Genomic DNA, 25,723 nt, shown 5'->3' on the forward strand with positions numbered 1-25,723 from the left:
AACTCACTCTGTAAACCAGGTAGGCACGAAATTCAAGAGATCCACCTGCCTCTGCCTCCCGAGTGCAGGAATCAAAGGCGTGTGCCACCACACCCGGCTGACCCCTACGCTGCAAAGCTGTAGGATTTAATGGATGGAAAACTAGAGTAAAGAACCTGTGCTGAGCGGGACGTGGTGGTGCACGCCTTGGATCCCAGCACTCAGGAGGCAGAGGCGGTCAGACAGCGTGCTAAGCCATATCTAAGTTCCCGTGTGACACTCATTGCTTCAAGGCCGGGCTGCTGCTAACCAGACAAGCCTCAACTGCAATTGCTCCTGGGAACTCTGACATCGAAATGCTGTCTGTTTCCATAAGGACAGCCCAGTCTCACTATAAAAGCAGCCCCTCGGAGTACCTGTTGATAATTGCTCTGCACTGCCTGCCTGCTAGCTGCTGTTACCGCAGTGCATTTGATGAACTATTTCTGCCTTTTTCTATCTTGGTGAAATTATTTCACTGCTCCACATCACAGGTACCTGTCACCAGAGTTCGACACCTAGCTCATATGATAGGGGAAGAGAACTTCTACTTACATAGTAGATACAATTTTATTGCACATATATGTAACCCCCAGACAGGAGGGCTGAATGCATTATAAGGTGTACCGTCCCTACTTAATAGTAGCTATTTGTGTGTAATGTGGCTAGTACAAATGGAATATGCTGTACCGAACGTGTGCCAATGCAAAGATTACAGAGTATTTCACTAAAAAAAAAAAAAATCTGTACTATCACACGTTCACATGATATTGTGTCTTTATTGCATTGCTTGTTAAAATACATTTTATCTGCTTCTTGTTGGAAAAAAAAGGAAAAATGTAGCTATTAAAAAAATTCGTATGCCGCTGGCATCCTAGTTCAACAGGACAGCGCTGGATTAGGCCCCAGGGAAGGAAACCCAGTCTGTTCTTGTCGCGCCCAATCCCCAGCTGTGGCACTCCGGTACCCAACACAGTCGCCAAGATGGCAATCTCTACAGTAACGCCCACACAAGGAACCCCACTGACCAACACTCACAACCTGGAAAACTCGCCTTGCAGAGAAAGCGCAAACGCAAGTCTCGCCCCACCCCGTCCGGCGCCCCGCCTCTTTGCGGCAGAGCTCAAGCCGGTGCAAACCGGTTCAGTAGCCAGCCGAACCAATCCTCAGTACGCCCCGCCTTCCAAGCGGAGGCTGGAAATGTCACGACGCTAGCGTCTCCGGGGGCGGCTCCAAAGCAAACCGGACCAGCCCCCCAGCCTATGATAACCGCAGGCCGTGCCAAGCAACCAATGGAACGACGCGAGGGCGGGATTGTTATTGGCCCCGCCCCCTTGCCTTCGGCGTTTCGCTGGAGCTAGCGGCGGAGTGGAGGGCTGGTGGGCGGGGCCTAGAGTGGCGGAGCCTGCGCACTGCGCCCACAGGCCTGGGTGACGTTATCCTTTCCCTCGGACAGCCCCGCCCCACCCCGCCCCTCGTCTTCGAAGTCGGAGCGAGCTGCGAGAGCTGTCGGTGCTGCTGTCGTCTGGGTTCTTCACGCGGTCTTTGTCAGCCTCTTTGTTCTCGCCGCGCTGGCGTCGTCCTCGCCCCCGTCTCCGCCCGCCCCGCGCGCCCGGGCCTTGCCCGCCATGGTCGCCCGGCCCGAGCCTGAGGTCGAGGCCATGGACGCTGAGCTGGCGGTACCACCGCCGGGCTGCTCGCACCTGGGCAGCTTCAAGGTGGACAACTGGAAGCAAAACCTGCGGGCCATCTACCAGTGCTTCGTGTGGAGCGGAACGGCCGAGGCCCGCAAGCGCAAGGTGCGTCGGAGGCCTGCACCGCTCTCCGGCCTGGGACGCGGGGCGTGTGGTGGGGGTGGGAGAGGAAAAGCCTGGGCGTGTGGGGAGGGAGCGGGAGGGAGCCTGGCGGTGCGGGGAAGGCGCGTGGGGAAGCCTCGCGGAGCAGGGAGGGGCGTAAGGGGAGAGAGCGAGAACCCTCGCGGTGCGGGGGAGGGGCAGGGGAAGGGGCGAGGCAAAGCCTCGCGGTGCTGGGAGGGGACTAGGGACCGCCTGGCGGCGCTGTGGGAGACGAGCTAGGGGAAGCCTCGACGTGCGGGGTGGGAAAGACCTGAGCAAAAAATAGGAAGGTCAGAGGAGGAAGACTCCGCCTTGGCGATCAGTCTGAAATTGCCTTGCGGAGTAGTCCTTGTATGCGAAGGTCGCGTTGGGGGGGTCGTGGTTCTGCAAGGTGGTTCTGTGGATAGCAGCCAGGTGCAGGGGCTGAGATCCGCCGCGGACAGATGAGGCTGGCAGGGCCTCTGCGCACTCGAGATTTGAAGCGGAATTGTAGGATGTAGGAGGTGATTGACAGCAGCATTTCCGGTCCTGTAAATCTCAGCAACTATGATTATATTATTAGTGATTTGTAAATCGGGAAACGTTATTCGTTAATCTTACACTTCCTTATCACAATTTGGTGTTGAAGGTGAAAACTGGATTGTGCTTGTGTTTCTATCTTACCTTTTTTTTTGTTTGTTTTTCAAGACAGGGTTTTCTCTGTGTAGCCTTGGCTGTCCTGGACTCATTTTGTTGACCAGGCTGGCCTCGAACTCACAGAGATCCACCTGCCTCTGCCTCCCAGGTGCTGGGATAGAAGGCATGTGCCACCATGCCCAGCTTGTGTTTCTATCTTGATTAGCGTTTCTTAACTAGAAAACTGACACATGTGCTGGGATGTATGTTAAGTATTTAATTCTCCCTCTTTAGTTTTTCGAGACAGGGTTTCTCTTGTGTAGCCCTTGCTGTCCTGGAACTAGCTATGTAGATCAGGCTGGCCTGATGTGTCTGCCTTTGTCTCTACTAGAATTAAAGGTGAACGTTACTCCCGCCCAGCCTAACTTGTCTTTTATCATTCTTGGTGAAAGACACCGCCATATATATATATTAATCTTTTAAGGTGACTAAAAGCTTATGTCCTGTAACGCATAGCCTTTTAGGATCAGAGTGAGATTTTTGGTAATAGAAACATATACTGAAACAAACAAAAAAACTAGACTGAAAATATACTAGTTGGGTTATTTCGTATTTTGTATAGCCCAGACTGACCTTAAACACCCAATCCTCCTGTCTCAGCCCTTTGAGGACTGGGATTGCAGAAGTGAGCAAGATTGACACCAGTGTTCCATGGGTCGTAATTTTAACACTGATCCATTCTGTTGCTTCTTTGGTTGAGATGTGTTGTAAAGTCATTTTTATGGGGGAAATGTGAATCCTCCCCTTTCTCTTTTCTCTCTCTCTCTCTCTCTCTCTCTCTCTCTCTCTCTCTCTCTCTCTCTCTCTGTGTGTGTGTGTGTGTGTGTGTGTGTTGGTCTCCCATGCCCTTTCTCTTTTCATCTTTTGTTTTCTCTATCTTCCTAGACTCTAGTTTTGTATAGCACCACACAAGGAAATGAAGTTTCCTTTTTAATTCCTTTTAAATTTAATATTTAAATTTCCACTGTGCTAGAAGTTCTTTATTAAATGATTTTCACAACTGAGAGTTGAGACACTAGTGCACCACTCACAAGACATGTGGTGACTACAGGGAGGCAGGAGAGGAGGGCAGGTGGTTGTGCTCTGAAGTGTGCGCAGAACTTCACTCCTGAAGTTTCCTATGGCTCAGATTCCCCCAAGACAGGGTTTCTCTGTATAACTTTCTGTCCTGGAACTCTCACTGTAGACCAGGCTGGCCTAAAACTTAGAGACTCCCTGCCTCTGCCTCCTCCTCCCTGAGTACCAGGACTAAAAGCATGCACCAACACATCTAGCTCAGGATGTTTTCATTTCACAAGTCAATTTTTAAAAAAGATTTATTTATTTAGTATGCAGATAATGTTCTGCCTGCATGTGTGCCTGCCAGCTGGAAGAGGGCACCAGATCTCACTACAGGTGGTTGTGAGCCACCATGTGGTTGCTGGGAATTGAACTCAGGACCTCTGGAAGAGCAGTCAGTGCTCTTAACCTCTGAGCCATCTCTCCAGCCTGTCAATTATTCTTTTTGAAAAAGTTTGGCCATGTATAGTGGTAGGAAAAAACAACAACAACAATACAAATGGCCAGTAAATATCTGGAAAATTATTCATCTTCAGCCATCAGTACAATGCTGGTTAAAACTGCACTGAAATCCTATCTCACCCCAGGCAAAATGGTTAGCCTCAAGAAAAAATGAGAGCAAATACCCAGATAAGTGGAGCTCTTATATACACTGCTGGTGAGAATGCAAACTGCTGCAGCCTTTTGTAAACCAGTAGAAATTTCCAGTGAGCTAGAGATGGGCTCCCTTGTCATTGAGCTGTGCCACTCCTGAGTATAGACTCACAGCGCAGCGATGTGGAAGGGGAGCTTCTGAAGGAGGAAGAAATCCAAGAAGTTAACAACTAAAAAAATTGTGGATGTCAGGGTTTGTTTGCAGCTTGTGAGTGTGACTTAGACCCAGCACCTTAATGAAGGTGTTGTAGTGAAGCCTCCCTGTGTGGCCTATTCCAGGTTAACTTCCAGTTCCACCAGCTCGCAGAGTAGTTCTGGGTGCTGGCTGATGACAGGCTGACCCTAGATGGGCTGCTGCCTCCTCAGGAAGTACATTCCTCCACAGAGACCACAACAACCACTGTTTGTGGGTGGAAAGCAGTTAGCTGTCACTGGCTCTACAAGCCAGCTGTACTGCTCCACAGCACCCCATCAGCACCCTGGGTACCACATTGTGCCGCTCGCTGGCTACTTCATGCTGACCCTAAGTTGTGAGGATGACTGGGGATTCATCTGAAAACTTAGCAGTTTTAGTACCGTGCAAACTAGGGTAATGGCTGACATGAACTTTCTGCCTCTGTCCTGGGGCTGCTGTAACAAGTGACAGTACTGTACAACTCCCAGGCCTCGAGCTAAATGTCAGAAGGGCTTCCCTGCTGGGACTCTAGAAAGATCCATCCTGGCCTCCCTCTTCCAAGATCCTGACTACAACCTTAGATCTCTGACTTGTCGTTCACATGGGTTCAGCTTTTGGTCCCACTTTAGTCTCTTAGTCGTTCACATGGGTTCAGCTTTTGGTCCCACCTTAGTCTCTTAGGAAGGGAGATACTTGTGTCTGCATTTAGTGCTAGACAGTCTGGTGTCACCTTTTCTAGATAGGATAGCCTCACCTGGTCTATGATTAGCACCTGCCTTTGCTTAGATAGCATGAGATTTCATTTTGAGCATGTTTTAGTTGGCCCAGAGTTTTAAGTTCTTTTGTGGGTTTTGTTGTGGGTTTTTTGTTTGTTTTGTGGGGTTTTTGTTTTTGTTTTTTGCTTTTGTTTTTGAAGACACGGTTTCTCTGTGTAGCCTTGACTGTCCTGGACTCACTTTGTAGACCAGGCTGGCCTCGAACTCACAGCAATCCGCCTGCCTCTGCATCATTTCACATACTAGTTTAACTATGTAGATCCTCTTTGTGTTGTTTATTTTGTATTCTGCTCTTTAAACCGTCTGTTAAAGGTGTGTACATCTTGATGATTTAATAGAGTAGACATAAAAGACTACCACAGTGGCCAGTGCAATGGCTCAGTGTGTAGAGGTGCTTGCCACTGAACCTGATAGTATGAATTTGATCCCAGGACCAGTGCGGTAAGAGAGAGCCAGCTTCCACAGGGGGTTCTCTAACTTCTGCATGCCCCTTGTGACATTGTATACCCTCTCACACAAGGAAATACTACATTTTAAAAATAGGACAGTACCACAGAGGAGAACAGTCCATGTCTCCTGTCAGTCTTTACCTCATCTTCATAGGTAGCTACTGAGGCTTTCTTGGCATTTGGTTTGTTTGCCTGCCTCTGTACTCGGTGTGATGGGAGCATAGCTCCTTTCTCTCAGTGTTATGTGTATTGAGATTCATTCACGATTCAGATTACCGCCTTCCTTTGGCTGCATAATACTCTACTGGTCAATAGTACCCCATTTATTTATGCTCATGATGAATATTTTCACTCCCTGTGTTGGGGCCGTTAGAAATAACACAGCTGTGAACATTCTGTCTCATTATTTATAAATCTAGGTGTTATACAGCTTACATATTCAGTTTAATACTTTGCTTTTTTATTTTTTATTTTTTGTTTTTCCAGACAGGGTTTCTCTGTGTAGCCTTGACTGTTCTGGACTCACTTTGTATGTAGGCCAGGCTGGCCTCGAACTCACAGCGATCTGCCTCCCAAGTGCTGAGATTAAAGGCGTGCGCCACCACTGCCTAAATACTTTGCTTTTTAAAAAAGAAACCTACAATAAATAACATGTCATAAAACAAGTGTTCTATATTTATGTAGTTTCATAGGTTCATTTTTGCCATTCTTTATTTTATTTCATGTGAGTGTTTATCTGATATATGTCTGTACCATCATGGACCTCTACAGAGGCAAGAAGAGCGTGTCACCTCCCCAGAACTGGAGTTATAGAAAGTTGTGAGTTGCCATGGTTGTTGGGAATTGAACTTGAGTCTTCTGTAAGAGCAGCCAATGCTTTTAACTGTTGAACCATCTCCAGGCCCATTTTTACCATTCTCTTCCCCAAATTGTCTAAGATTCAGGTGTAGACATCTTGGTAATTATTGCCATTGGCTTCCATAAGCATGAGGACTTAGTTTCATTAGACTGTATTAGTGAACGCTGCCAAGGAGTAACGAGAGAATACAGCCATCTTCATACACCGTCCATACTTAAGTACTGACGTGTATTGCTTTCAGATACTAAACTCCCTGAGCTGCTTATAGTGAGAAGTGGCTGGCACCTTCAACAGGTAGGCCTGCTGGGAGCCCCGGATTCAGACTCAGTCACAGATTTAGCAGGGAAAAAGCAGAAGCCAGGTTGTCTAAGTCACAGATGCAGAGCCATCACACTTCTCTATGCAGCCACACCGCACAGAGTACACCAGCGTCCCCTGTCACAGGAACATAGGAGCGTGGGTTGGAGTATTGAGATGTTGGTACATTGCATCTGCCCCCTACCGTCCCCAGCTGCAAGTCTACGAGGGTTGACTTGTTCTGTGTGTTTTGTATCCTGTGGTCACATGTCCTTTCCCATATGGGCATGTCTTTGTTACAGAGCAGTGGCACTGTGTACTTACCTGTTCGTTGACTTGGTAGATATTTGGTCTGTTTTTGCAAGGACCATTGTTTTTTTAAGGAACGTTGTTATTTTCACCAGTGATTTCAGTGTCCTCAGGTGATTCTGTTTAAGTCAGTTGTTACTGTGACAGTTATAAAAAATGGGCTTTATTTTGTCTTTCCCACTGCAGCTTTATGAAATTTTCACATGAAGACTTTGGCAAAGCTAGTGTGTATGCTTGTATGGTGGTAATTTTAGTAGGCTTGGGTGCCTTTTGTTTTTATTAGGTGTAAGTAATACATTCTTACTGTTAGCTGTGTCAAATTTTGCCCTGGTTGCCCAGTGAGCTCGTCCGCCTCCATACCTGACCCACAGTGCTACAAACACACATTCTTGACCATGTTTATATGTGCTTTGATGACATTGCTGGGTCCCTGTGACCTGTTTCTTGACAGTGGACTTTTCTTCTTTTGTTCCTGTGTATTGCTTTGATTCATGTGTCTTTTCTTGGGTTGCTTTATTTTGAGGACTTTTTGGTTTTGTTTAAAACTCACTGTGTTTTGTTTTGTTTCGTTTTAAGAACCTTGATTTCTCAAATCTCAAAATGAAACCTGGGTTAAGGGTGGCTGGGTATGAGTTGCTGGTTGGAGTGTGGGTGGCACTGGCCTGGGGTGCCAGTCAGGACTGAGTGGGAGAATGGGATGGCATCATCATAGCTGGTCTCCTATTGATCTTGTTTTGAGCTAAATAAACTAAGTGCTTTGGGGAGGACGGAAGAATGGAGTTGTGTTGTAAAGTGGTAAGCCCCGTCCTCCCTCCCACATTAGCCCAATTATGATCCTTTGACTTGGGCTCCATATTTCCCCTTAGGAATTCCTGTTGTGTCCACACTGCTCATAACTTGTTATGTAAATTTCAGGCAAAGTCCTGTGTCTGCCATGTCTGCGGCATCCACCTGAACCGACTGCATTCGTGCCTCTACTGTGTCTTCTTTGGCTGTTTCACAAAGAAACACATCCACGACCATGCAAAGTCAAAGCGGCACAACCTGGGTAAGGCATCCCCCTACAGGGGGAACCAGAGCAGGCGTTGACCCGGTTAGTATGTTATCTCTCCAAAAGCCCACTGTGATCCAGTGGTCCTTTTGAAACTGAACTCAAGTGGGTGGTACCATTTGCTTGAAGGTTTGTTTTCTTTTTTTTTTGGGGTTTCAAGACAGGGTTGCTTGTAGCCTTGGCTGTCCTGGACTCACTTTGTAGACCAGGTTGGCCTCGAACTCTTGGAAATCCACCTGCTTCTTCCTCCCTGAGAGCTGGTTTGCTTGAAGCTTTTTAAACTGGTGTCATATTTCAGCAAGGAGTTTTCCTGGTTTCCAGTAATGCAGGTTCCTGAAAGGGCAGCTGAGCATTGTATGGCATCAGGTATCTGAAGTAGAGGTGTGTGTGTGTGTGTTAGGGGTGGGGGTTCGAGGCAAGAGTCATGTTGTGAAATTGCTACGTAGCTAAAGATAGCCCTGACCTCCTGATTGTCCTGCTCCCACCATGTCCAGCAGGTGCTTTGCTTTTTGAAACAGTCTTGTCATATAGCCCAGGCTGGCCCCTTACATGGGATCCTCCTCTGTCAGCCATCATTGTGCTGGGATTCTAGCGTGCGTTGTCACACTTGGCTTGCTTGTGGTTAAGATAAGCATTTACAGCCTTTCCATCTTAGCACCGTTTCTGCCTCCTCCCAAGTCCCTAAGTGTTAGTGTGATAGATTTTTCCTTTTTTTTTTTTTTTTCCTCCATTTGTTTTTTTCCTCAAGTCAGGGTTTCTCTGTGTAGCCCTGGCTGTCCTGGAACTCTCTTTGTAGAGTTTAACTCACCTGCCTCTGCCTTTCCAGTAGAAACTAAAGACATGCATTGCCATGCCCAGCAGGTTATACTTTTTTTCTTTTGAAATAGTTTTCTAATTTTCCTGAGATTTCTCCTTTGATTCAGTGGGGGATGTTTCTGTCCCATCTACTCTTTTTTCCATGGTTTTGGATTTTTTGTTTTTTCTGTTGTTGTAGAGTTATTCCACTGTGATCACAAAATAGTTGTTTCAGTGTTACATGTACTTTAAAATCTGGCCGCACCTCACAAAATGATACCTGGAATTATTCCTGTGGCCCACCAATCCCAGTTCTCATGATACAGCCCGTAATTTTAAAGTAGCAGTTGGAACAAATGCTTTGATCAATTCGGTTTCCGTGCTGTGAAGTCAAGGTGTTCTGAGTAGACCCTGCTTCACCTGTCCCTGGAGGAGGAGCAGCACAGAGTCAAGACAAGAACAGCAGACAGCTGCTGCCTCTCCTGCAGAATTGTCATCTGTGCAGGGTGTGCCTCACTTCCAGGCAGGTTGCTGGGAACTCCTGGGGACCTAAAATAAATACTCCATGAAGTTTTGCCCTAGTATTGAGTTCTGCACTAGTGCAGTTTAAGTGTAGTGTCGTGTTCCTTGGATTAGTACTTTGCAAGAGACTGTGTGTCTCCCAGTCTCCATCAGCCTTCAGGGAAGTTTCTGGAGACAGCAGACACATTCACCCACCCTGGATAAACCCCACAGTTAGAGCTCCTGCGTTTCAGAGAAGAAGATGCTCTGGGCAGCTGGTGTCTAGAACCCTTGGCTCCATGTTGTGCTGCCTGAAGTACTCCTTGTCGTGCTATATTGAATTTTGTTCTTTCCCCTCCTCTGTCTGCAGCTATTGACCTGATGTATGGAGGTATTTACTGCTTCCTGTGTCAGGACTATATCTACGACAAAGACATAGAAATCATTGCCAAAGAGGAGCAGCGCAAGGCTTGGAAGCTGCAAGGTGCGTTCACCATACTTAGAAGTTTAGATGACCAGAAAGTGGTAAGGGAAGCTGGTTTGAGCCAGGTAGGAGAGAGAAAAAAAAACAGTCCTAATTTTCCTGTGGCAGTGATACAGCTTACAGGAAGCATGGAGATTTAGCTGAAGTGGGTTGTTGGTACTCAGGCAAGGTTGGATGTGTCTTCCACCATAAAACTCCAGGCTGTGTCCATCCTCCCATGGAGGGTCTGCTACACTGTACAGTCCCTCCCTTTTCTTACTCAGTCCTCAACCCTGGCAGAGTGGAGTACTGGATTGCTTCTCGGTGGGCTGGTGTCTCACTCTGTGGTACAGCTGCTGCCCAGCATAAACATAGCCTTGGGCTTGAACCCCAGTACTACAAAAAAGGAAGAAACAAAAACCGTTGAAATGTTCCTGTGCCTGAGTGATAAAAGCTGCTTTTGGCAGTAGAGTTAGATGCATCACAGTGACACATTTGATCTTTTTTTTTTCTTTTTCTTTTTTTTTTTAATAGTTTTCATATATAGCAAAAACAGCCTGTCTCAGCATTGACAACATATGTATGTGTTCTAGGTGAGGCAAAGTCCAGGTACCATGCAGAAGTGCCTCCTTGTAATTTTTATTTCCTAAACTTACATATTATCTAGTAAACAACTTAGAACTTGAGAGCTTGACAATATGGTGACAATTACTCCTTAAGTATAAACTCTTATGTCTCTTGGTAAAGTTCAGTAAGATAATCCTTCAGTTTGTTACACATGTGGAAGCCACTCACTTCCTGCTGGTTGCAGGCATTGGGAACTTCTGTTAACCCATCATAAAAAAGAAATCTTACATCATAATAAACGTTCACAAAGATCTTAGCAAATACCTCTGATTTTGGACACACTGTAGCCTTTTTGTGACTCAGCTATCTCTCTTGTACACCTCAAGACTACTTGCCCAGGAGTGACACTCTCTACAGGCCAATTTGATGGGAGCAGTTTTTCAATTGATGTCCCCTCAGTCCATAGGATCCTAGCTGTGTCCAGGTGGCAAAAAGTTAGTCAGCACAGCAGTGTCCTGAGGGAGTAGAAACAGGTGCTATAGGAGTCAGGGGTTTGTGTTTAGCAGATGGTTTCTGGAGGAAATCTCTGACTTGCTTTTTTTTTTTCCTGGCCCCTCAAAACACTACTGTTTTGTGGGGATATATTTCTTTGTGCAAGACAAGAACCATTAATTGAGATATACATGTGCCAGGATAAAACAATTCTTCAAAGTCATTCTGATTCCGTCTGGCCAAATGATGCACTTTTGTTTGATTGGTGGTTTTGTGTTGTTGTTGTTTGTTTGTTTGGGGTTTTTTGTTTGTTTTTTGTTTTATTTTGTTTTGTGTCTTGGTTTTTTGAGACAGGGTTTCTCTGTGTAGCCTTGGCTGACCTGGACTCGGTTTGTAGACCAGGCTGGCCTCGAACTCACAGTGATCCACCTGCCTCTGCCTCCCGAGTGCTGGGATTAAAGGCGTGCGCCACCACTGCCCAGCTCAAGTGATGCACTCTTACAGTGCATTGAGTTAGTGAGGAAGGCGGCCCTGTGAGTAGGCTGTGTGAGAGTGAAGTGTGCTCTTCCTTCCCTTTCGGGCATCCTTGTCATGGCTTCCAGTCTTCTGCAGTGTGTCCGGCAGGTAGATCAAAGTGCATTTGCAGCTGGGGTGCTGCATGATTTCACAGTCCTAGCCCTTGGGAGATGGGCAGAGCAAGTTCCAGGTCAGCAAGGGCTACCAGTGAGGCCATAACTCAACAAACAACAAACAAAGTGTGGTTTTTTTTTTCCTACGTAATTCTGTGGATCGAACGTGGGCCACACATGTGCTAGGCAAGTGTGTTACTACCAAGCTGCACCTCAGACTCAAATATCAGTGTCATTTACTGTAAGATCTTTGATGAATTACTAAGTTGTCCCATTGGAGCTGATGCTGCTGTCTCTACTCTAGGATCCAAGGCATTTGAGAAACAGTGTCTGGTGCTTTGATGGGTGGGTCGTGTTACTTTCCTTGACTAATAAACATGGCATGTCCATAGGCACTCAACTGAGGGAAACTCCTGTTAGTGATCTTGGCACCTCTCTCACCACAGAAGGGTGCCTCTGAAGTGCAGCCAATGCATGTCAAGTCATCAAAGCTTCTGCTTACAAGAGAGCTTAGCTAATAGTACCTGAGACTGTTCTCCATCTTCTTAGGCGTTGGGGAGAAGTTTTCAACTTGGGAACCAACCAAACGGGAGCTGGAACTGCTGAAGCACAACCCAAAGCGGCGGAAGATCACCTCCAACTGTACCATCGGTGGGTGCGGAGTGTGCGGAGTGCCTGTCTTCAGTCCTGCTTAGACGTCTTTCCCAGACTGTCATATAGATAGAAAACCTTGCATTTCTTAGTACAGCGGTTCTGTCTGAGCCTTGCCTCGGTGTCCTTCCTGGTTTTGTTCAGCATCCAGCTCTTAAGCACATGGTCTTCAGGAGCTGCTGTGTATGTGGGATGCAGAGGGTTGAGTGGAGATGGTCCCCTCCAGTTCCTTGGCATCTGCAATTTGAAAGGATTCAAGTGTCTTGGTCAAAGCTGCTTCTCATGGAGAAATGAATTGTCAGTGAGGGTGTTCACCACATCTCTTCCCCCACCCCACCCCTAGATAGGGTTTCTCTGTGTAGCCCTGGGTGTCCTAGAACTCTGTAGACCAGACTGACCTTGAACTCTGAAATCCACCTGCCTCTGCCTCCCAAGTGCTGGGATTAAAAGGCAAGCACACATGCACACACACATCCCGATAATGACCTTATATTCTAAAAAGGAGGAAGTGTATTTTAGAGTTTGTTTGAAAACACTTCGCTTTGTTAGCGAGGCTCCATTCTGACTTGCCTGTGGTTGCAGTAAATGCGTTTGGTTAATCCTGTGAAGTGATGAGCGCCTGTCCTGCAGTCCACTTAAAACATTAGCGAGAACTACACTTTTCCTGCTCGGACTGCTTGAATGAGAGACTAGTGACGGAGATGTAACTGAAGCTTTGGTCCTGGGGCTGAGCTCAGGGCACAGGTGACCCTGTTGCTTTCCATGGCTTCCCGTCCAGGTCTGCGTGGGCTGATCAACCTGGGAAACACGTGCTTCATGAATTGCATCGTGCAGGCGCTGACCCACACCCCGCTGCTGAGAGATTTCTTCCTGTCAGACAGGCACCGCTGTGAGATGCAGAGCCCCAGCTCCTGCCTGGTCTGTGAGATGTCCTCTCTCTTCCAGGAGGTAAGTGCAGCTGCTGGAGCGAGATGGCTGGACAACTGCCTCCTCCCACCCCGTCTTTAAAGAGAAGGAAGTAGTTGATGAAACCCTTACCTAGTTATTCTTCACTATGCCTGTACTGTGGAAGACATGGCTTTTACAGTGGGATTGTTAGAGTTTGGTTTTTGGAGGCGCAGTGTTCGCCAAGGAGAGGAGCCCTCCAGTGGCAGGGGTGGCGGAGTCAACTCAGGGAAGCCAGTCGTCTCCGAGAATCCTCTTGTCTGCCACTTCCATACAGGAACTCTGCAGATGTGCCCCTTCCCAAGTGTGCTTTATCAGAGGCTTCTGCCCTGGAGACTGGCAGCACACAGAGACGGTGCTAAGGCTGTGTCCTTGATCTAATCATAGCTACGTTTTATTGTGCCCATCCATGTCCTTGCTCAGGGTTGGGACCTGCTCAGGCTTGGTCTCAAGACCTACAATTTTAGTGGCCTCAGACGAGGTGTCAGAACTGAAATAACTTCTTTTCCCATCCCAGAAATGAGGTGAGTCTCTGCTTTGAACAGAAACCTCCTTTTTTTCTTCTAAAGATTGTATTTTATTTTTGGCATATACAATTTATATTATTACATGTAAGTAAAAAAAATTACATACCGCAAGGAGAACCAGGGATTATATGAATGTTACATCCGTGATGTTTTGGCTAATTACATTTGGCAGCCTTGTAGGAAGCATCTTTTCTATCTTGGTGAGTCTAAAATTCTGATGAGAATCAGTATCATCTCATCTCTGTCAACTTAAAACATCTTAACTCCTAAACAGCTAAGGTTGATTGTAAGACTAAACTATCTGCTCTTCAGCCCCATCAGAGACTTGAAAAGGAATGAAACTTTGAGTTAGCAGCTTCCAAAATGAGAAAGGAAAACAACAAACAAAACAAAACAAAAGAGACAGTTTGCTGCCTGAGCAGTTACCCAAAACTCTAATGTTGGAGCATCATCTTCAGGCTTATGGCCCAGTATATCTGACAGACATATTTGTGAGGCAGGAACTATTGAGGACTTGCTTACCCTGTCTTGGCAGGGGGCTTTCTGTCCCCCTGCTTCTTGGTCCTGTGCACTTGAGAAGGATGGATGGTAGCAGGTGACCCAAGCGGTGTGTGTGTGTGCAGTTCCATCGTCCCCGCCAGGTTTCTGTGTCTCCTTGGCATGTTACATCAAGGCCCATGGGGGCTGTCTTGCCACAGAATGCTTCTGTGTAGTGGCCGAGGTGCAGTTGGTGACTCCTGTTGAGACACTTGTGGGTGCTTTCCAGGTTTTACTTTTGGAAAATGTAAGCGCATTAATATATACAGGGTTTTGTGTAAAGTGTTTCTCTCGAGCCCCTTGGTTTAAGTTGTTAATTTTTTGTTGCTGTTGTTGGTTTTCAGTAAGCAGTATTAAACAGTCTGCTGTGGCTTTGGTGCTGTGTAAATCTACTCGGTTTTTCTTAATGTCATTTTGTATTGTGGGTTTCCGTGAAGTAGCGTCTCGGGCCAAAGAAGCCCTGGTTTAATAGTGATGTACATGCAAAGTGCATTCTCACCTAAGTGGGCATTTGGCCCTTGGCATTACCGTGTCATCTTTCCTTAGAAGAGGTGTGTGACGTTGTTCCTCTTATGAATGAACCTGTAATTCTCAGTTCACAGACAGTCTGGGATGAGACTAAGCAGCAGACCAATTGCTTAGTCTGCCTGAGGCCCAGAGTTTGGTTTCCTGCATTGCAAAAAGGGCTTACACGCTCAGGAGCCTCATTCACTCAGTAGCTGTTTATATTGGCAACATTTTTGGTCCTGGCAGCTGTTTACAAAGCAGCGACATCAGCTGGGTGAGGGAGGAATAAGGAGTGTCACATCCTCCAGAGTTTAGGGTTTATGTATACATATACGTAGACCACTGATAAAGAGCAAGAGGGTGGCCTCAAGATCTGCTGGCACAGGTTTGGCATCCCTGAAAAATCTGAAATCCAAATATTCTATGACCTACAGTATTCTGAGCACTCAAACATTTTCAGATTTTTTTGATGTCTTTGCAAATATTCCCAACACTGAAACATTCAGCCCTTCTGTCCCAGTCAGGTATGACACCTAGCCGGAATGCCACACAGTAAAACAGAAATAAATGTCAGCAGCCGTGTGAGGAAGAGGCTCAGGCAGGCACTGGCTCAGAAAAGAAAACCACACCTCCCTGCACGAGCTGGTCTTGTCCCTGCTTCTGTGTTAGACAAGCAGAGCTCCCTGGGCTTTCTGCTGGCAGGAAAGCATGGTGTGGAGGCGAGCCTCGAGGTCTAGTGTTGCAGCAGTGGACATCTGCCTGGCTCCCTGAGGGTGCTGCAAGCCATGAGGCCAGCTGCAGTTTGTCCTCCCTGTGTTCCCAGGAGGATTTTCAGTGGCCTCAGTGGCCATGCAGTCAGTCGGACACCATCCCAAGAGGGGTTTTGTGAGACAAACATTGGATAGAATCAGTCACTTTAATTTGCTGTTTGTGGGCTTATCTGTGGAAATAAAATAGAGGAAAACGAGACTCAAATGTACTGAGTCCAAATAAAAATATAGTTTGCAAAAAGGAAAAAAAGCACACCCTTTTGATCAAACTAGTTCTACTCAGTCTGTGTAGCTGTGAAATTTTTATGTGATGAAGACTGGCAGGTGTCCTAGCTGTCCCTTTCCTTCTCTCTAAACAGTTTTACTCGGGGCACCGCTCCCCACACATTCCGTACAAGCTGCTGCACCTGGTGTGGACGCACGCCCGGCACCTGGCGGGTTATGAGCAGCAGGACGCACATGAGTTTCTCATTGCAGCCCTGGACGTCCTCCACCGGCACTGCAAAGGTGGGCCTGCCACCATCTCCCTGCTGGGCTGGGGCAGTTGGGGAGTTTCCTTAAAAATGAGGCAGAGCAAGGCTGGTGCTCACCCAGGTAACCATAAGCCTATGCTTGATTTGTCCTGTTAGACAGTATCGTCGGGTTCTATTTCCAGGAAGGGGAAATCGCATGGTTGTTCCAAGGAGTTCTCTACAGTTTGTTAGTATTGATTGACTTTGGATATTTTTGGAAACAGGGTCTCACTGTGTAGCTCATACTGGCCTAAAGCCCTGGTCCTCTTGACTCAGCCTCCCATTTCTGAACAAGTTAAAGGTCCCAGGTCCAGTGTGCTGGCACAGACCTATAATCCCAGCACCCAGGTGGCAGAGGCAGGCAGATCTTCTGCCAGTTCAAGGCCAGTCAGAGATACCTTAACCTATCTCAGGAAAGAAAGAAGAGTGACACACCCCATCTTATCTCTGCCACCAGATAGACCTCTTGTTGACATAAACCCCTTCACTCTTCATAGATGTTGGAATTCTTGGTGTCCTCCTGCCTTTGCTGGGTGTATGTGGACTCTGACTGCTTTATATTATTTTGGTGACATTACTAATGGTAATCACACATTTCTGTCATCAGGTGATGACAACGGGAAGAAAGCTAACAACCCTAACCACTGCAATTGCATCATCGACCAAATCTTCACGGGTGGGCTCCAGTCTGACGTTACATGCCAAGTCTGCCAGTAAGTGCTCCCACCAGCTGGACAGTCACCATGAGTGTTAGTCGGCCAGTAAGTGCTCCCACCAGCTGGACAGTCACCACGAGTGTTAGTCGGCCAGTAAGTGCTCCCACCAGCTGGATAGTCACCACAAGTGTTAGTCGGCCAGTAAGTGCTCCCACCAGCTGGACAGTCACCATGAGTGTTAGTCGGCCAGTAAGTGCTCCCACCAGCTGGACAGTCACGGTGAGTGTTAGTCGGCCAGGGCACGTCCTGCTGCGTTTCCCAGTCAGCAAGGCTCAGCAGCACCTTAGGGAGTGTAGCACTCATAGTGGAGCACCTACACTAGTCGCAGGTGAGGGGCAGTTTTACTTAAACAGCTGTGCTCTCTCTGGTCATTTGAGATGAAATACCACTTGTAGAAAGGACACAGGAAATGAGCGGATTGCCTGAGGCTGGAAGCCCGTGGCATGTTGCAGTGGTGGCACTCAGCAGGCTGTCCTTGCAGCTTCACACATAGTTCTCTGCTTTCCTTAGTCTTCAAGACAAAGAGCCAAAGCACTAGCCCTGGGATGGCAGATCATTGGCTCCTTTACTATTTGTTGACATAAAGCCGTTATCACAGGTGTGGGCATTGCTTACAGCTTCATCCTCAGAAGCAGGAGGACCCTTTGGCTGAGGCTAGGGAAGCCCACCCCAGCCACCCCTAACATGCCTTGTCTTCGCTCCTCTGGCTCACCCCACACATACTGCTGCTCTTACTCCACTCCTGGGTTCTAAAACTCTGGTCACGGTCCCCAGGGTACAGCAGAGCTCCTTTGAAGCCTTGTCTTGGAGCAATGTAGAATTCCTCCCTCCTGGCCTATGTTAGCAAGAGGTGGTATTGAATTTTGGACCTTACCTAGCCAATTTCCTATTTTGAGTTGCCCCTTTAATGTTGAAATTTAAGCCCCCTGGCAGGAGTCAGCCTTGTTAACTCCTTGTTAATATAAAGCAGTCTTATTTGTGGGGCTGCCAAGTTTGACCTGTGCTGTTGTGCACAAAGGTCTGTCTTTGCCCGTTGGGCATCCTAGTTTCTGAGCATTGTCAGCAGTTACTGTGTTGTGCAGTGGATCCCAGAACACAGCTTTGCCTGTAGCTCAGGTATTATACTCTTCCAGACTCCCCTAAACAAAGTCCTTACGGTAGATACCTGTTTTATCCTGAGGTATCTTGTGGACAATGGACAGAGCAGGCAGGGTATTTGGCTTATCTGTAGAGGCTGCCTCAGAGACCACAATAGACACTGATCCTTATGTGCTCTCGTGTGTTCTCTTTTTTTTTCCTCGTGTGTTTTCATCTTTTCCTGCAGCGGAGTCTCCACCACCATAGACCCCTTCTGGGACATCAGCTTGGATCTGCCGGGATCTTCCACGCCGTTCTGGCCCTTGAGCCCAGGGAGCGAGGGCAGTGTCGTTAATGGGGAGAGCCACGCGTCAGGCACCACCACTCTAACAGACTGCCTGCGAAGGTGAGACATGTTCTGCAGTATTGGTTCAGAATGCCACTTCTTTTTTCCATTTTACTACATGATTCAATCTTTTAAAATTAACAGAAAACACAAGAGGAAAAAATGACACCCCCACCCCACCCAAAAAAAGAAACAAACACAATTAACAGGTCTTTGAAGATCATCCTGCAGCTATAAGGCGACATGGTGATCCCGGTACCTTCACCCAGTCCTCCATCACGACACCCCACAGCACAGAGGGGGACGTGCATGTCACAGCAGGATGCTGAAGCTGGTGTAGGCAAGAACATCACTCACACACACACATCCATCCATCCACCTACCCACCCACCCCAGCAGTGCCTTCATCTGTAACAGCAGCCCTGTCTGGTCCTCAGCTAAGCAGTTTAGTACTAGCTTTCTCAGGGAGGTTTGTGAGTGGAATCTCACAGCACATCACCTGTGAGGTGGACTCTTTCCACTTGTTGATCTTTGGCAGCCCAGAGAATTGTGTACGGGGCCAAATTATGCCATTCCATTGCTGACTGGTAGCCTGTGGGTGATCACGCCATTTGTTTATTGAGTCATGTTTGTGTAGCTTTGTGTGACTGTATGCTCTGTTGGTCTGAACAAGCTGACTTGCTGGGATGTAAAGAAAATTATAGTTTCCCTAGACCTTTCATTAGTACTAATATATATGTGTACACACAGAGAGAGAAGGGGGGAGCGCGCACACTTAAGAGAATCAGGAAAAGATGAAAACAAAGTTTCTGTTGTAAAATATGACACCTGTAACTGCTGCTGGATACTGTGGGTGGTAAAATAACCTGTTCCCCTTTTTTCTCATGTCTCTTCCTCTCCTCTTTCCACTTTTTTAAAATGCCTTTTAGATTTACCAGACCAGAGCACTTAGGAAGCAGTGCCAAGATCAAGTGTAGTGGTTGCCATAGCTACCAAGAGTCCACAAAGCAGCTCACCATGAAGAAACTGCCCATTGTGGCCTGCTTCCATCTCAAAGTGAGTTTCCCAGAAAACCAGCCACAGGGACAGCCTAGCATTGCCCAGCCTCAAGCTCAGCAGCTCAGCAAAGAGCTCCTCTTGCTGACAGAGAGTGAAGGCAGAAAGGAGCTGCTGTAGGAGGTGGGGTTACATTTGACTCTTCTGTCCGCCAGAGTAGGCCAGAGGAGACATCAGCATCCTGCTCGTACCACACTCCACCTTGCTCCATAGAGACAGGGTGTCTCACTGTACCTGGAGGGAGGCTTGAGGCTGGCAAGCCCAGTGGTCCTCCTGTGCCTCCGTAGCACTGGGGTTACAGGTGTATAGTCCGCCTACGGTGGTTTCTGTGGGTGCTGGGGATTTGAACTAAGGTATTCAAGCTTGTGCAGCACTCTGAGCTGCTATTTTTCCCAGCTCCTCTTTTGACTCTTCCACTGAAAATAGGCCTGGGCCCAGGCCAGGGATATGAGTCAGTGTAGAGCTCTTAGCTAACATGCACAAGGCTCTGCATTCCACGCTAAGCTGCAGAAGGAAAAGACCATAGTCTTGGGTCTAGTCCAGAGTCGAAAGGCTCTTTGTGGGGAAAGCCAGGTGGTACTGGGAATTTGAGTCTTCTTGTTGTTACTGTAGGTGGTGGTTTTGCCTGCATGTATGTCTGTGCACCACATACAAACCTGGTGCTCACAGAAGCCAGAAGAAGGCGTCAGGTCCACAGGGACTTGAGTTATATGAGCTGCCGTGTGGGTGCTGGGATTCAAACAAGGGCCTCTGGTAGAACAGCAGGGCTAGTTTCGGAGTCTTTAAAAGCTACGTATGATCTCTGTTCTTACTCTTTATTGTAATGGCCCTTTAAAAATGGGAAAGATCAGTTTGAGCTTGGTATGGTACAACTATAATCCTGGCCTTAGGGAGAAGGCTGAGACAGGAAGGAAGGACTGTGCTGCTGGAAAATCAGTGAGTAGAGGGCCCTTGCTTCAGGCTGGGTAGCCCAACAGTTGCTCCGTCTGCTCACTTGTCCCCCCTCCCCCCTTCTTTCATCTCTGCAGCGATTTGAACACTCAGCCAAACTGCGGAGGAAGATCACCACATACGTGTCTTTTCCCCTCGAACTGGACATGACGCCCTTTATGGCCTCCAGGTAGAAGGGTTGGTGCCCCGTGTCCTACTGGGGAGGAAGATCACCCAGTGCCGGGCTTTAGACCAGGCAATTACAGCCAAGTAGGCCTCCCCTCCCCAGCCTCAATACTTTTTTTTTAAATTTATTTATTTATTGTGTATACAGATCTCATTATAGATGGTTGTGAGCCAATATGTGGTTGCTGGGAATTGAACTCATGACCTTTGGAAGAGCAGTCAGTACCCTTAACCTCTGAGCCATCTCTCCAGCCCTCCAGCCTCAATACTTACCCTGATCTTACCTTGGGTTGCCCATTTGTACTGTGGACCCTTCGTCAATCATTCACCTTTTAAACTTGGCAACTCATTTAGAGTCACAGGCAGACCACATGTGCCCTTTTTGGTTGATGGATACAGATTTTGAAATAGAGATAAACAGGGTTGAATTGCAGCAGTGGATTCTCTGAGACTAAATCCTGTATGTCATAGACCACATAAGGTTTAACCTTCTAAGAACTGCAGTGCTTGCTAGTGTGTTTGCTTTCTGTGGCTGGCAGCTATAAGTGTGGCTTAAAACAATAGAAATTTATTTTCTCAAGTAATAGAAGTCAGAACTATGAAACCTGGTGAGAAGGATCCTGACAGGGTTTCCTCCTTGGCTCATCCAGCTCCTTGAGGTTCTGGATCCGTTTGTGTCTGTTACTGCCCTGGGCCCGAGGCCCTTCCTGAATTTGTCTCGTTCAGTGGCCTGTTTCCTAGGTGCTGGTGGTGAGGGGAGGGGTAGCTTGTCTAGAAGGCTTCATTTCAGCATCCTTCATCCCATCTGCACAGGTTTTCTAAATGGATCCCGTTCACAGTTCTGAGAGTCAAAATGCAGACAGTGCATTTCAGAAGCCACACTTCCGCCCATGGGCTGTCTGAGCAGGCTTCCCATTATGAGCCTTTGATGGCCTTTAGCTTTTACTGAAATGTCACAGACCATCAGCTGTGGAAAATGGGGTGACATTGTCACTGATGGCAAGGTCTCACAGGTCTTCCTGTCTTCTGCATTGGCTGTAGGGAAACATACCAAACTAGTTTGAAATTTGGCGTTTCCTGTACAGCCACTCTTCCCAGTCTACCTAGCCTGCTGCCATGAGATACTTCATGGTGTCTCTTAGGCTCCTTAAGGATGTAGTGTGGGGCTAACTTACACACAGCCGTTGGTAGGAATTCTTTCATTTGGTGTGTTATAAGCAAAACTCTTCACAAAGCCAACATCAGAAACCTCTGGGGTAGCAAGTAACTTTAGGTTCCAGGGAGTGGAGGGGTGTGTACAGCCATAGGCACTAGGAGGCCAGACAGCTCTAGCCAAGCTGGATTTCTCACCACCACATGGGGATAGTGTGCCTAGGGAAACCGGTGTGTATAAAGTACACCTCTTAGCATCCTTAATGTTGTCATTAGAGCCTGTGTCTCTGGTGAGTTAGTAATTTTTATTACTGTTCTTACAGCAAAGAGAGCAGGATGAATGGGCAGTACCAGCAGCCCCTGGACAGTCTCAACAATGACAACAAGTACGTGGGGTTGCAGGGCCTGGGGGCAGGGTGAGTGGGCTTATGCCCATGGCTCGTAGGGAAGGGCACATGCTCGGCTCCCATCTCTCAGGCCACCCACCTGTCCTTTGCATCTTCCAGTCTCCCTCCTGGTGACAACCCCACTGGAGAGGCCTCTCTGGTCGGAGGGTCTGCTTAGTAATGAGCCTGCTCCTTCTGGTACCATTCCTTTTATTGGTAGCACAGTCAGGTGGCACGAATTAAAGTAGTTACTTTAACTGCAAGTTGTCACTGCCGCCGTCACTTCCATTCAGTGCAGTTCTAGGAGTTATCTTTGCTGGGCCAGAGCTGAGTGATGCGGCCTGGCTCTCCCAGCTCTGCAGCCAGCAAGTTCTGCTTTAGCTTGGAGGTGTTGGGCCAGTTCAACAGACCACAGTTCAAATGCTGTCTCCTTCCACATAAGGTACTCCTTGTTTGCTGTTGTTAACCATCAAGGGACCCTGGAGAGTGGCCACTACACCAGCTTCATCCGGCAGCACAAAGACCAGTGGTTCAAGTGTGATGATGCTATCATCACCAAGGCCAGCATCAAGGATGTGCTGGACAGTGAAGGGTATGTCTGGGGTGGGGCTGGAGGAACCATGCAGGTGCTTGTCCATCTCTCCTGTCTGACCAAAGCCACCGGCTGGGCTGCATCTGCCACACTCTGGATAGTCACCTTAACTTAGTTTGGGTTTGTTACTGAAGGGACAGTGGCTTCTTGAGTCAGATGCCGCCTATAGGTCATGGTTACAGGGTGGGAGTGTTCCTGAACAGAGTTGCTGTCTGTGCCTCTAGATTAACGAATGCTGTGGTCCCCGTTTGTCCTGACCATGCTGTGCAGTGGTTCTGGGCAGCCTCCTTGCTGCTTTTGTTACTTGTGGTCTGTCCCCAGTTGACCTGAGCCTGCTTAGGATTCCTGGCCCCAGGGACAAGAAAGGGCTCTGGGCCCTGGGAGAGGAGTCATGGAGAGTGCCCCACTGGGCAGGGGTTGGGGAGATATGGACCCTGCATGAGGTAGCACCACTGTGAACAGCATAGGTAATAGCTACAGGTCACCAAGGCCACCGTGACTTACTCCCTGGTAAGCAAGGTGGTCAGGTGGGGCGATGGGAGGCAGGCAGTGTCTTTCTTGAGGGGATATAGTAGCCATTCGGAAAGTCAGGCTTGTGAACTATTCATGACTGGCATAGGCCATTTTGGAAGTTAGGACTGAGCCCACTTCCCTTTTGCCTCCTCAGGTACCTGCTCTTCTACCACAAACAGTTCCTGGAATACGAGTAGCCCTGCCCTGCCAGCCAGAAGAAAGAACAAGCTTCCTGACACGATCCCTGCCCCCCCCCCCATCAGAACACCATGGTATTCCTCTGTGCAGGCGAGCCTCACACGGGGCCCCCCTGCACCAGGAGACATGTCAGGGTGGGGTGAGCTGTAGGCTGAGTGGATGTGCCCTTGATGGAAAGGCGCTAAGGGGCTGCCTCACCACACCTGTCTTCTCACCCTTGTGGTAGGCTGGGGGTGGATGTCCTCAGAGCAGACGGGCCTCTGCTGGTGCTTCCCCCTGTCATCCCACACGGGTTTAAAAGAGCCCGCCAAAGCTGTGGAGTAGACCAAATGATGCAGGACGGCAAAGTGCTTGCAGCAGCCCTTTGGCATGAAGGGCAGAGTGAATTCTTAAGTTGTTAAACCACCTCCCACCCCCGGCCCAGGATGAGGCCACCCACAGGCTACAAGCACATCTGTCCTACAGGTAGCTTAGCATCAACTGCATGTGGAAACATCAGCCCTTTGTTTTCTAGGAATAGGCGTCTTCCTACCCCTTGCTCTTTTCCACAGTGGTGACTTTCATAATGTGATAGTAGTAAAGTGAGTGATTATAGAGTTTATATGGAGATCTGGATGGTCCTCTTTCCTCCTGAGAGCCAGTGTCTTGCTTTTTGGTTAGTGCTCTTTCCTTGCTCTGTGCCTGGCCTTCCTCCCACACGATGGGTGGCCTGGCAGTGACAGAGTCCCTGTTACCTTGAGCCTTGCAGTAGACGGAATATTCCTTGGTGGTCCCATTGGCCCAATCCTCCATGTTTCTTCTTGGTCTTTGGTCCTTTGCCTGTCCGGGGTGGTTTAGTGGCTGTGAGATTTGAAGCTGGGTAGTCCAGGTGGAGACTGCGTTGCGTCCTATCATCCACTTGCCTCTCTGTTCTGGTTTCAGTGGCAGCCAGAAGAAAAAGACTGAAAGTTCTGCTAACAGGGTCAATCAGGAAGTTTGTTGTAAGATATTTTGCATGTATCTCTGGGCAAGGCTTAGGTTGTCTGCTTCTAAGAAACTAAAATCTAGGGTCTTGGTATTTTCTCTTTATACCACTGCCTTTTCAGTGGTGCTTGCCCAGTAGCCTGTTGGCACCTGACTGCAGGAGTTTCAGGGCAGGCAGGTATTGCCTAAGAGCCAGGCTCTGAGCTGTAGTTTTATAGCAGGTAACATAAGCATCATGTTTGCATAACAAGTACAGCTGTGATTTGAGTTACGTATAATTATCATGTGTACAGATTTTTAAAAAAAAACAAAACTTTTTTTCACTGACAGGTTGTAAAAAAGCAGAACAGGGTCCCGCGCCCAGCTCCTCAGCCTCGTGGTGATAGAATGACATTTGCCCTGACACCATTGTATTTGTTTCTGCATTTAAAGTAAAGAACAGGCATGAAGCATGTTTTAGAAAAAGCCTTTTTTGAGAAGTATGGGTGAGCCCAGATTCTCAGACATAGACCATTGTTGTGGGACTCTGCTATGGAGATGCCCTTGGGGAAACACATTCTACTTGTGAACAAACCCATAGGAAAGACTTCACCGCAGCTGGCCTACAGGAACCAGAGCCAAAACCTCCTGAAGGTCGGCCTTCTTGACTCTCATGGTTGGGGCATCCATAGGCAGGGGAAATGACAGGTGTGCTGGCCAGGCCTGCTTCCTCTGCCCCCACAGCACACAGCCCCTCTCTACCTGTATTGGGGACACTGAGGAGGAAGACGACAGCACCTGCTTTCTGTCGGCGTGACTTTAACCTTTTATATCCGAATACATACATTCCCCTCCTTTACTGTGGGTTTGACATTCTAAGCACTTCGCTCTGTACCTGCGGCAAAGAGGTCGACCCAGCTCCATGACTGCCACACACGTCTGTCTGGCCTACCTCTGTCCCGGGTCCTCAGCCTGATGGCTCGGCTGGACAGGCACGCGTGTATAGTTAGGGAGCAGCATATCTGAGCAGTGGGTTTGGGGGGGTTCTTTCAGTTCCCCCTTTGGATGGCAAGGCAGGAAAAGGGTTTCCTGTCCAGGGACTACCCAGTATATGTGCTCAGAGTGCGTCTCGCCACAGGGCTGCGTTGCTTACCTCTAGCGTAGGGCGGTGAGCAGCCCTTCCCATATGCCGCTGGCACCAGCTTCACAGGACGACAGAGCGCCTCTCTTTAGATGTCCTCAGTGGGAGACTCAGGATGGGATCTGCGAGTCCTCTCTTCATCCCAGGAGCCTCAAGCTGGGCCTGAGCTCGCTGCACCATGCAAACCTGAGAGCTCGTCTGTTTGGCTTGGTGTGTATGCTTTCCTTGTGTAAAATCATTGTTCTTTTTGACAAGTGGCTTGTTTCATTTATAAGTAGCTTTGAAATCAAAAATTGTGAAGGAAAAAAATGATTGTACTGTGGTTAGAAGTTTTATTACCAAAACATTTATGTCACTTTTCTTTCCTTTGTCATTTTGAGGGGCTACTTAACTCTCCTTTCCTATATCATAATAAAGCTGCATTTTATTCTGAAA

General features: G+C 48.0%; 1 protein-coding gene across 1 annotated transcript; it reads left to right on the plus strand.

The window, feature by feature from the left end:
- The first annotated feature begins 1,469 nt into the window (after positions 1-1,469).
- On the plus strand, positions 1,470-25,723 carry USP22 (ubiquitin specific peptidase 22). Its single transcript, XM_084763739.1, has 13 exons — positions 1,470-1,817; positions 8,022-8,154; positions 9,824-9,937; positions 12,154-12,255; positions 13,034-13,203; positions 15,901-16,048; positions 16,661-16,766; positions 18,094-18,252; positions 19,122-19,248; positions 20,277-20,368; positions 21,840-21,902; positions 22,345-22,494; positions 23,162-25,723. Exons 1-13 carry the CDS (start codon positions 1,647-1,649, stop codon positions 23,202-23,204), a joined length of 1,578 nt encoding a protein of 525 aa, XP_084619865.1. The 5' UTR covers positions 1,470-1,646; the 3' UTR covers positions 23,205-25,723.

This window comes from Acomys minous (genome assembly GCF_964271855.1).
Source record: "Acomys minous genome assembly, chromosome: 16".
In the NCBI taxonomy this organism is placed as follows: Eukaryota; Metazoa; Chordata; class Mammalia; order Rodentia; family Muridae; genus Acomys; species Acomys minous.

What these genes read in the sequence shown, in the direction of transcription:
- USP22 (XM_084763739.1), top strand. Translation starts at nt 1,647, where the DNA reads ATGGTCGCCCGGCCCGAGCCTGAGGTCGAGGCCATGGACGCTGAGCTG. An exon ending in CAAGGCTTGGAAGCTGCAAG is followed by an intron (nt 9,938 to 12,153) that starts GTGCGTTCACCA and finishes CCATCTTCTTAG; the next exon opens with GCGTTGGGGAGAAGTTTTCA. An exon ending in CCTCCACCGGCACTGCAAAG is followed by an intron (nt 16,049 to 16,660) that starts GTGGGCCTGCCA and finishes TTCTGTCATCAG; the next exon opens with GTGATGACAACGGGAAGAAA.